This window comes from Sander vitreus, chromosome 21, assembly GCF_031162955.1.
Source record: "Sander vitreus isolate 19-12246 chromosome 21, sanVit1, whole genome shotgun sequence".
In the NCBI taxonomy this organism is placed as follows: domain Eukaryota; kingdom Metazoa; phylum Chordata; class Actinopteri; order Perciformes; family Percidae; genus Sander; species Sander vitreus.
Window position 1 is genome coordinate 3,863,152 of NC_135875.1, and position 12,187 is coordinate 3,875,338.

The 12,187-nt window shown below is 39.8% G+C and overlaps 1 protein-coding gene across 1 annotated transcript in view; it reads left to right on the plus strand.

The window, feature by feature from the left end:
• LOC144536216 (corticotropin-releasing factor receptor 1-like) overlaps positions 1–12,187 on the plus strand; it is an 89,446-nt gene that overhangs the window by 57,617 nt on the left and 19,642 nt on the right. The window contains exons 7-9 of the mRNA XM_078279237.1: positions 2,263–2,383; positions 5,179–5,332; positions 7,667–7,727. Coding sequence (XP_078135363.1) covers positions 2,263–2,383; positions 5,179–5,332; positions 7,667–7,727 — 336 coding nt within the window. The remainder of the gene's footprint in view (positions 1–2,262; positions 2,384–5,178; positions 5,333–7,666; positions 7,728–12,187) is intronic.

The following is a 12,187-nucleotide window of genomic DNA, read 5'->3' on the forward strand; positions in this document are numbered from 1 at the left end:
AGATTATAAATAACATATTGAGCTGAGGGACATACAGTAGGACCCTGGGAACATTAAAACACTGCCATATTGATGCAACTCTCATGTCTGTGAGTTTAGCATAGAGCCTGGCTCCATCCGAAGTTTAAAAATACACCTACCAACACTTCTAAAGCTCTAAACTAACATGTTATAAATGTTAAAGAGCCCCTATTGCACTCCTTTTCAGCATCATATTTGTACTCTTGGGGTCTACTAGAATAGGTTTACATGCTTTGATGTTGAAAAACATATTATGTTTCTCATACTGCCCATTGCTGCAGTCTGAGCTCTTGGCCCACCCTTCCTGAAAAGCCCAGTCTGCTCTGATTGGTCAGCTGGCCCACTCTATTGGGATTGATTGATTCATACAAGCCGCTGAGCATGCTGTGCTTAAAAAGCATAAATGGGGTCTCTTTAATACACTTGGTCGGTGACTCGTCATAGCTGGGGGCGTGGCCTGTGGCGGAGTCGCTGTGGGGGAAAGCAATCCTTTCCCTCTGACTGGATAACATAGCGTTAACCCAGTATGGACTACTCAAAAGCACTTTTACCGCTTGACAGAGCAAGATGCATTAAAAAACTGAGCTGTATTGGGTTGGATTGTCCATAAATTATAAGTGACTGGACAAAGGATCCAACAGAACTGCCAGAGGTGTCGTTTCCCAACATTTTTTGTTAATGTTAGCTACCTGATTGAGTCTCCAGGTAAGAGACAGCTAACGTTAACCGTTAGCTAATTTTAGATACTTAATTTAGAACGTTATCCCAGGGTCATCAAACAGTCTATTGTTATCCCACGTTCATTAAAGCTATACTAAAGACTAGTATGTCTAAGCATGTTAAATGAATAAATTCCGTGTAACTGTTACAGTTTGTAGCAGCGACGTCAGTGGTATTAACAGCGGCTCTGTCTGTCTATTGGACAGTATATCAAACGTAAGATCAGGATTTTTTTCAATTTATTAGAAGCGCAGAACACCACACAGCAACTTTTTGGCATTGTACAAAGCAAAAAAACAACCGTAAATATGACAAAGATTAAAGTACTCATATTATGCTTTTTGGCTTTTTCCCTTTCCTTTATTGTGTTATATATCTTTTTTGTGCACGTTATAGGTTTACAAAGTGAAAAAGCCCAAAGTCCCCCCAAAGGGACTTACCATCTCCAACAGAAAACACTGTTCACAAACTGCTCCAAACAGCTCTATTGTAGTCCAGCCTTTACTTCAGAGACAAACGTGGTCTATGTAACACACGTTATAATGCTCGCCTAGCTGCTAGCGTGGCACGCCCTCATACTCTGCTTCTGACTAGCTAGTAGTCCTTACCTAGCTACTGTCAGGGCACACCCTCATACTCTGCTTCTGACTGGCTAGTAGTCCTTACCTAGCTACTGTCAGGGCACGCCCTCATACTCTGCTTCTGACTGGCTAGTAGTCCTTACCTAGCTACTGTCAGGGCACGCCCTCATACTCTGCTTCTGACTGGCTAGTAGTCCTTACCTAGGTACTGCACATGAGCAGTGAGATGTCTCACTCTGTAGCTAAAACAGAGAGCTCAACACACAGGGTGAAAAGAGGAGCTGCAGCAATGTGCAGTACAACATAAATATGGTGTTTTTTTAAAAATTAAACCATGTAAACCTATTCTGGTACAACCTCTAAATACAATTATGAACATGAAAATGAGCATAATGTGAGCACTTTAAAGATTAATTGCTAACAAAGTCTACAATGGCAAGGTCTACGGCATCAATGGGAATGACTTTTCCCCGTAATGCCGACCAAGTCTATATACATGTCCTTTTAAATTTCTGTACACAAACAGAAATGGACAAAGTGTGGTTTTGTGTGCCAGGCCAGCTGTTTCCCTCTGCTTCCAGTCTTTATCTTTATCTAGCTGAATACTTGGCTCACGAACATGAGAGTGGTATCAATTAACTTGTTAAACTCTCTGCAAGATAGTGAGTAATTCTACTTCCTAAAATATTTAACTATTAGTTTATCTCCAGTAAGTTTACAGTATGTTTTATTTCAATGTGAGTTTAATGTTGTTTGTTTAAATTACACTACCAAAAATCAGATATTGCCCATCAGTGTGTTCACATTTCCTTTTACATCTTTCATCTTTCTTCTCAGTATGAAATCAAGTTCTATTAGCAATGCAGGAGAAATGTTCGAAAACGAAGCATAAATATCTGAGATTATAGAGTTTATTTATTCTCCTCTGTTGGTCGAACAGGAGCATCCGCTGCCTGAGAAACATCATCCACTGGAACCTGATCACCGCCTTTATCCTGAGGAACGCCACCTGGTTTATCGTCCAGATGACCATGAGTCCCGAGGTGCACGAAAGCAACGGGGTACGTATCGCTTCAAACCAAGACGCACCTTTGTTTTAAAGTGCTCATATTATGCTCATTTTCAAGTTCATAATTGTATTTAGAGGTTGTACCTGAATAGATTTACATGGTTTACTTTTCAAAAAACACCATATTTTTGTTGTACTGCACATTGCTGCAGCTCCTCTTTTCACCCTGTGTTCAGGTCTCTGTTTTATAATAATAAAGGAAAGGGGAAAAGCCAAAAAGCATAATATGAGCACTTTAAGGTAAAGCTATAGTGCGTAGTTTCTGCCGTCCCCATGAGGAATTCTAAGTAATGACAACAAAACTGTCGGCGCGTCCACATGATACAAGCCTTCCGTGACTGCGCCCCCCCCCCCCCTTTCCTTCACGCAGTTGCTAGTAGCCAAGGAGGACACGGAGGATTAAAAAAACATGATGGACTCTTCAGAAGAGGTAATTATCTTCACTCTAGTTTCTGCGCGCGAAAGTCACCGGACGCCACAATCTTCTGAACATAGTCATACTGAGAAATCCAGAGAGAGTTGTGAGGAGCTGATAGTCTTAATTAGCTTTGTAGCAACTCATTTGGCAACAGCTTGAATGTAACGGACGTTCATTAATATCAAAAACCCACCCAATAATCGAAACTGTGCCTTTTTCTAAGTTTTTTTTTCCCTTTTAAAGGTTTTGCGGCTTTTTTTAGTCATTTTTGTTTTGTTTTTTTCAAAATTTTTGTCGCCTTTTTTGGAAGACATTTTCAAAATGTTTGTCGCCTTTTACAAGGTGTTTTGGGACAAGTTTTTGTGGCCTTTTTTTGTATTTTTCTAAGTTTTTGGCACTTTTTTGAACATTTGTCGCCTTTGACGTTTTGGTCTCTTTTTTCGAGTTTTCAGACAATTTTTTCGATGTTTTTGCGGGGTCTTTTCAATACATGCATACATGTCCCGGGATCTTCTGAACATAGCCATACTGAGAAATCCAGAGAGAGTTGTGTGGAGCTGATAGTCTTAATTAGCTTTGTAGCAACTCATTTATCACTGGCTTGAATGTAACGGACGTTCATTAATATCAAAAAGTTACGCACTAAAGCTTTAAAGGATGGGTACATTTCTATATTTTCTTTCTTTTTGTCCCATGAATCCCAAAAATCAACAATAATGAATCCAATTGAAGTATTGTCTGTGTATTCATTTTTTAAATTTACAAAAAATTTTGTGTTTTATCAGCAAAGGCAGAACTGAGTACACTTTATGTTTAGTAGAGGTAACTAATTGCTAACTTTGATAATCAATTAGTCGGAGTCATTTTATTATGAAAAAAGGTAAAACTTTGATTCCAGCTTCTTAAATGTGAATGTTTTCTAGTTTCTTCTCTCCTCTGTGACAGTAAACTGAATATCTTTGAGTTGTGGACAAAACGAGGCATTTGAGGACATCATCTTGGGCTTTGGGAAACCCTGATCTACATTTTTCACCATTTTCTGACATTTTAGAGACCAAACAACTAATCCATTAATAGAGAAATTAATTAATTAACAGATTAATGAACGACAAAAAGAATCCTTGCAGCCATTATGTTATTTATCGCAAGTGATATGGTTATCACGATATTCAACAACGTTATGGCATATTTTACTCATGTCAGGCAGCTCTAATAAATACCTCTGTCTTTGTTAACTGGCTAAAAATGATCTAAACTCATCTTTTAATAAAACAACTGTTCCTATTTCCAAAAAAATGTATTTGAATTTGAAGTAGTTTATCTCTGTAATGAGTTTGAAGAATTCCTCCTTGTTGGTGTCTCCAGTAACTGAGTTTCAAGAGATGGCTGCTGCATTCATGAGCTTCAGATAATAAGGTGTCAAATTAAAGCAGAAGAAAGTGCCATAATGTTTATTCAGTGAGGCGTTGGGTCGCTGTGAGCCACCAGAAGAGTTTGAATACTCCTCGTCCTGGATTCTCCAAGTCTGTTAACTCTATTGGACGGATCCAAAATCTATCAAAGGTGTTCAGTTCCTTTTAAGTTATCCCCCTTATGTTGCTGGGAAATAAAACTGGTATAACAAAGATTTGGCAAATATGTGAGTCATGAAAAAGAGTTTCTAGCCTTACAGTAAAACTCTTAAATCTCAAACGGAGCTTCCTTTGACAACCCAACAAAATGAAATCAGAGTTATTCCTGCATAGAGAAAGTTTTGGCGCCCCCGCAAAGAGGTTTTAGCCAGCGCCAAAGGAAAAGCACGATTGCCAAAACGTCTGATTTTTAGCAGCCAGCCTCCTTTTATCCACAGCTGCTATATCGCCTACACATGCAGCTGACACAGATTTGACTAGATCTGAACGCTCCGCTGTGAAGCGCTAATGGGATCTCCGTTTGCAGAGTCGGACTGTAACGGACTCTCCCGGTGACCCTGCTGGTCTGTGGACCAGCGGCACAGCGAGAAACCGCAACTATTTCAATTCAGGAGCAAAATGTGCTCCGTGGAAAAATGTTACAGAATTTTGTAGTTTTCTTGACATAAAGAAAGACGTTATCACCATCTATTTGTGCTTAAAAATGTATCAGAATGCAGGAAATGAAGTCTTTGACTCTCAAAACTTCCTGGGGGAGGACACCAAGATCCCCGCTTCATATGTGCCCCCCCCCCCATGGGCCATTCTGAGCCAGGAAAAACCCTGGGAATAAATTCCTTACTGAAAACGATGATAATGTAACTTAAAGAACATTTTTATGTTTGGCAGTAAGATGAAATATTGTTTTTTTTTGTTTAAGAAACTGTAAAATGTTTAACGGAAGAAATCATTTTGCAGGTTTGGTGCCGTCTCGTAACCGCCTCCTTCAACTATTTCCACTCCACCAACTTCTTCTGGATGTTTGGCGAGGGCTGCTACCTGCACACCGCCATCGTCCTCACCTACTCCACCGACAAGCTACGCAAGTGGATGTTCATCTGCATCGGCTGGTGTACGTACACTTACTGCTACACAATTAGCATCACCACATCTGTATGCAATCCTTGAGGGGATGTTGTGAAGTCGGGGTGTTATCCTTTTTGAAAGAATAGCTTGACATTATGCAAAATGCACTTATATGCTTATATCTTGCTGAGAGTTAAATAAGAAGACTGATATCACTCTGTCTCATGCGTTAAGCGTGGACCTGAGCCTGGAAAATGTGGCTTAGCTTAGCATTAGGACTGAATACAGGGGGGAAATGGCTAACTTTGCTCTCTCAAAAGTAAAAAAGTGCACCTACCAACACCTCTAAAGCTCAATAATTATCATGTTATATCTTGTTTGTTTAATCCGTACACAAACAGAAATGTAAAAGGGACATCATTTTGTTTTTATGGGGGAGCTATATGCCAGACTAGCTTGTTTCCACTTGCTTCCAGTCTTTATTCTAAGCTAAGCTAACTGTCTCCAGGCTCTAGCTCAATTCTTGGTGCACATACATGAAAATGGTTTAAAATTTTACATTAAACAATCTGCAAGAAAGCAACTAATTGTATTTCCTAAAATGTTGAACTATTAGCTTGAAGGGGAATTTCGTAGACCTTGATCCCCTATTTTGCTATGTTTTTTGGGTAAGTGACCTGATAGGAACAACAATATTTGAAATTGGTCCAGTATTAAACGAGAACGCTGTAACCGGCAGCCACAGACCGGGCTGCAATGTGGGCAAATGTGCATCGTCAGTTTCGTCCAGTAAAAGTCCTGTTTGTGCTACTGAAAGATTATTATTTTAAGTGTCTGTAAACATTATGGAAAGGATCTCTTTATATATAGGCCTTATTAAAACCTCTTCAAGTCTTTTCTGTTTAACCTGAAACAGCGCTGAGGTCGCTAGCGCTAAACCCACCAGACTCCATTTAAAAAATAAACTTTTAGCGTGTATAGAGCAAACATATTTTCACATGTAAATCGGTAAATATGTGTTTATTTCAACCAAAACTAGAGTTGTGATGGTTGGAAAAGTGGAAAGACGACCCAAAACGGCTTTTCATCGTTTTATTTTATTTCTGTCGACTTTGAATGAAGTGTGTTTTACGATGCTAAGGTTACTGTTTATTTACATGGAGTCTGGTGACGTTAGCGCACGCAATTTTGCGGATGTTTTTATGTTTTATAAAAAGGATCTTACACTTTAACAGAAAGGTCGACCTTCTTAGAAATCCTTTCCATAATGTTGTCAGACACTTAGAATATTAATCTGGGCCTGTCATTGGCAAAACAAGCACTTTTGTGAACGTAAATAGAAGCTGGACAATTGCCAAATGAACTTATATTATAGCTTGATTTGCTGACTGCCGACTGCAGCGATCTCGCTTAATACTGGAACAATGTCAATGATTGTTGTTCCCATCAGTCCCTTAGACACAAAAACATAGGAACATAGGGTCCAGGTTGAAGTTAAGTTACCCTTTACCTCCTTGGGTAAACTTTGCTTCGATAGAACAAACTGACACAAATTTACCCAACAATGGGAGCATTTGACTTGATGGAGATACCAGATTTTGGCATGACAGCTGGGAAACGTATTGGTGTGGAGTTTACTAACACCTCGTTTCACACCATCAAACTAAACTATGTGCGGCTGAGATTAGGTGTATTGTGCCATGTGGATTACATTTCCCCCCGGGCAGCGTGAAGCCTACGTGTGAAAGGGGAGATGGCAGCACATTTCAGGTCAGCCGTGAAAACATAAATAAGATCAAATTTTATTTGCTTCGCTTCGCTTTAACTCAGGCTTCAGGAGCCGACACATTATTAAAACAGAGAGGGTTATGGACAAGAGACAACAACAACAAGACAAATTACATTTTTCAAGTAATCTGCGGCTTGAGTGAGTCGGTTTTCCTGAGGTCTAACATTGCACTGATGACAGTATATTGCTAATGAAGTGGAAAGCTTCCACAGGCATGAGACCTATATGTGTGACGTGACGGCTGGCAATGTCTTGATGGTCAAATAATGGCTTAGTCTGCTCTATTGTACTCCTGTAAGTCAGTAAATCAGACGATCACTCTGCATTATCATCTACCAGAGTCCAGCTTTTCATTCATTCACAAAGAAGCGTTCTGATGGTGACATGTCTTGGCTTGCGTCTGTGGATCACGGCACACAAGCAACAATAGGTTTTGACAGAGCTTGGCAGGCGCTGGTGAAAAAAAAAAAAGACTGGGATTTCATATTGCAGCGTGAAATCCCTGGAGTGATATATTGTAATCTGAATAACAGAGAAAGATGAAAGAAGAATCTTTCATTTATGTTTTTTTTCCTTTTTTCCCTCTCTCAGGTATTCCATTCCCTATAATTGTGGCATGGGCGATTGGGAAGCTGTACTATGACAATGAGAAGTAAGTCCTTTGTTGTGACTGCTCTTGGATATTTAGAAAAACTGAACCTAGTACTTAAGGGACAAGGACAAAGTCAAAATGTATTACATTGAGGAAATGAATGTCTATTAATAACCTGCTGTAATCACATTTGCATTGTACAATATTCTTAATTAAATATTACCCCTGTGGCCATTGGCACTTGGATAGGGAGTGCTTAGTGCTTGATTGATATTAAGTGGTTTCTAGTAGGCAGGTGAAAATGGATTCAGCATTTAATTAATGTGCACTGAAAAACATCTAATGTAAGTCCTTAAAGCATAAGCATCATTAAATGATAGGGATGGCATTGCCCATTGCCTCTAAATGGGGACATCCGTTGCAGAGGCATTATGTTTGCAGTTTATCCATCCGTATGTTCATCCTATTCTCGTTAACGCGATATCTCAGGAATGCCTTGAGGGAATTTCTTCAAATTTGGCACAAATGTCCACTTAGACTCAAAGATGAACTGATTTGTGTGATCAAGAGTTCCTACTCTAATTATGACGAAATGTCACCCAAATGTCTAACAGGATAAAATGATGACACCTTTTTTATCCAAAAGGTCAAAGGTCAACTTCACTATGACAACATAACTTTTAGCAAAAACCTTTTTTCCGCCCATTATTATGCAACGTCATAACTTCAGGAGGACAACGTCAGGAACAGAAGGGGAGACCTTTGGTTGGAGACTGAATTGGAGACACTAATCTTGAAGCTGTGCTGACTGTTTAGATCTTCTGTGCTTCTGGATTGAAGATGTGTGAAGCATGCACGTTTTGCAAAAAAAATACACTTACCGGTAATTCCTTTCATCAAGGGCGTAGTGCCCTCCGTGTAAGTGTGGGGCCCTCCGTCCCCGTCCCCCGCACTTACAACAGGTCTGAGGTGATTTGAACGCACACCATAAGTGTGTACGTTACTCAGGTTGCATCAGTTGATTGATAGACTCAAATATAGTCAATAATATATAATAAAAATATATACAAAAGAATATAGGGCGGAAAACTCATTCAAATATGCAATAATTAGGATCAGTGTTTATGATGGACTAGTGGCATTAGAATGTGCTAGAGGCCCCCAAATCTGGGCTATTACAGCCAAATGTATTCAAATGTGAAAAAAATGTCTTGTGTTTTTGCATATTGATGACCTTAGTACCGCGGACTATACCTATACTATAGTGTGGCCAGTTCAAATGTTAGCAGGTCTCCCATTGGGCAAGATGTGGCAGTAAAACTGTATGGAACGGTTTATGGAAATGTCTGTGTTTCCACCAATCATAAATGTAGGCTACTTGGAATCCGTGATTTGGAGAGACAAATGGGAGAGGATCGTTTTCATTAAAAATCATCCACCCAAACAGTCTGTCCCCACCACTTCTGAAATTACGGCCACACCCCTGCCTTTCATTACATTTCTTCAAAGTCTTCACTACTTTTATTATATGAGTCTGGACAGACATGGATTTGAACTGCAACTTGACTGGTTGGCAGAGGCATACAACTGTGAGGCTTTTATTCTAGTTTTTTCTTTTTTGTCTTTATATATTTTAACAAATCTAATTCAAACATTGTGTGTGTGTGTATCACAGCCTGATTTATCTTCTTCCTCTGTGCCATAGAGCTCCATTGTCGTTAGTCTCGCATTGCCAGACCTTCCTCCACAGCGCTGAGGATGAGGGTCTGGCTAGTCCACACAGCATTCCCGGATGGGAGAAAAACTTGCCCTGCAGAGATCTAAGGAGCAGTTAACCATAGTCCTCATAAATCAAACGGAGTTTAGAATTACGACACAAAGAAAGAGGAAGGTGATATACGCCGGAATTTCCGGTCACACCGGAGAAATCCTGAAGTGGAACATTGTAGATATAGACTTGTTCCTTCATTACCACGAACACACACACTGTAGTTCATTTTCTTTCTTTTTTTAAGATTATTTTTGGGGCTTTTTAGGCCTATATTTTTGAGAGGACAGCTGAAGACATGCGAGGGGGGGGATGACATGCAGCAAAGGGCTGCAGGACAGAGTTGAACCGGGGTCTGCTGCATTGAGGAGTAAACTTCTATATATGGGCACCTGCTCTACCAACTGAGCTATCCAGGTGCCCCACTGTAGTTTATTATGACCCAGTCTTACACACACCGGCTGCCACATATGTCATTAGAGCACCTAAAATGGATTAATCCGCCACTGAAAATATTCCCCAACAAATACACTATATAGCCGTGTTTTAGTAACGTTAAATGCTAAAAACTACAGTGAGTAGCTGTTTTAGGAAATTACTGAGCCTTTTTATAAATGAAACTATAATTTGTGACCAGTTTTGTTCAGTAGGAACCAAAGACGTCAGAAAGTGTTTAGACGTGTATTTTGGTCTTTTTGTAGAATTTGTTGACAAAATGAATAATACAGAACACCACCAGCCTTATCAGATAATTAATTCCAAGTGAATAAATCAACCAGTACAGGAAGATATTTCAACGGTTATATTTATATCTTATTTAATATGTCAGCGAGTATTATCTAAAATAAGCTTCCTTTTTTTCTTGCTTCCCGGTGCAGAAACCTGCCTTATAATACCTTCTCGTTTCGAGACACTAATTTCCAGAATCATTTTTATTTGAAATAGCCTCATTATAGATGTTTTCGTTTTGAGAAAATTTGCTTTTTAGGACTCAATTATAAAGGGAAATACAGTGGGTATGTAAGTATTCAGACCCCTTTACATTTTTCACACTGTTTCATTGCAGCTATTTGCTAAAATCAAAAAAGTTCATTTTATTTCTCATTAATGTACACTCAGCACCCCATCTTGACAGAAAAAAACAGAAATGTAGAAATTTTTGCAAATTTATTAAAAAAGAAAAACTGAAATATCACATGTCATAAGTATTCAGACCCTTTGCTCAGTGTTGAGTAGAAGCACCCTTTTGAGCTAGTACAGCCATGAGTCTTCTTGGGAATGATGCAACAAGGTTTTCACACCTGGATTTGGGGATCCTCTGCCATTCTTCCTTGCAGAGCCTCTCCAGTTCTGTCAGGTTGAATGGTGAACAGCCATTTTCAGGTCTCTCCAGAGATGCTCAATTGGGTTTAGGTCAGGGCTCTGGCTGGGCCAGTCAAGAATGGTCACAGAGTTGTTCCGAAGCCACTCCTTTGTTATTTTAGCCATGTGCTTAGGGTCATTGTCTTGTTGGAAGGTGAACCTTCGGCCCAGTCTGAGGTCCTGAGCACTCTGGATGAGGTTTTCTTCCAGGATATCTCTGTACTTGGCCACATTCATCTTTCCTTCAGTTGCAACCAGTCGTCCTGTCCCTGCAGCTGAAAAACACCCCCATAGCATGATGCTGCCACCACCATGTTTCACTGTTGGGATTGTATTGGGCAGGTGATGAGCAGTGCCTGGTTTTCTCCACACATACCGCTTAGAATTAACGCCAAAAAGTTCAATCTTGGTCTCATCAGACCACAGAATCTTATTTCTCATAGTCTGGGAGTCCTTCATGGGTTTTCTGGCAAACTCTATGTGGGCTTTCATATGTCTTGCACTGAGGAGAGGCTTCCGTCGGGCCACTCTGCCATAAAGCCCCGACTGGTGGAGGGCTGCAGTGATAGTTGACTTTGTGGAACTTTCTCCCATCTCCCTACTGCATCTCTGGAGCTCAGCCACAGTGATCATTGGGTTCTTCTTTACCTCTCTCACCAAGGCTCTTCTCCCACGATTGCTCAGTTTGGCTGGACGGCCAGGTCTAAGAAGAGTTCTGGTCGTCCCAAACTTCTTCCATTTAAGGATTATGGAGGCCACTGTGCTCTTAGGAACCTTGAGTGCTGCAGGAATTCTTTTGTAACTTTGGCCAGATCTGTGCCTTGCCACAATTCTGTCTCTGAGCTCCTTGGGCAGTTCCTTCGACCTCATGATTCTCATTTGCTCTGACATGAACTGTGAGCTGTAAGGTCTTATATAGACAGGTGTGTGTCTTTCCTAATCAAGTGCAATCAGTTTAATTAAACACAGCAGGACTCCAATGAAGGAGTAGAACCATCTCAAGGAGGATCAGAAGAAATGGACAGCATGTGAGTTAAATATGAGTGTCACAGCAAAGGGTCTGAATACTTATGACCATGTGATATTTCAGTTTTTCTTTTTTAATAAATTTGCAAAAATTTCTACATTTCTGTTTTTTTCTGTCAAGATGGGGTGCTGAGTGTACATTAATGAGAAATAAAATGAACTTTTTTGATTTTAGCAAATGGCTGCAATGAAACAAAGAGTGAAAAATGTAAAGGGGTCTGAATACTTTCTGTACCCACTGTACATTGGTACAGTTTGGTATCTAAATTTTGGTTTGGTTTGAGTTTAAATGTTTTAAATGTGTACTATATTTTTAAGAATTTCTCACCTCTGGCCAGAATTATCACGAATGTTTTTATAATAT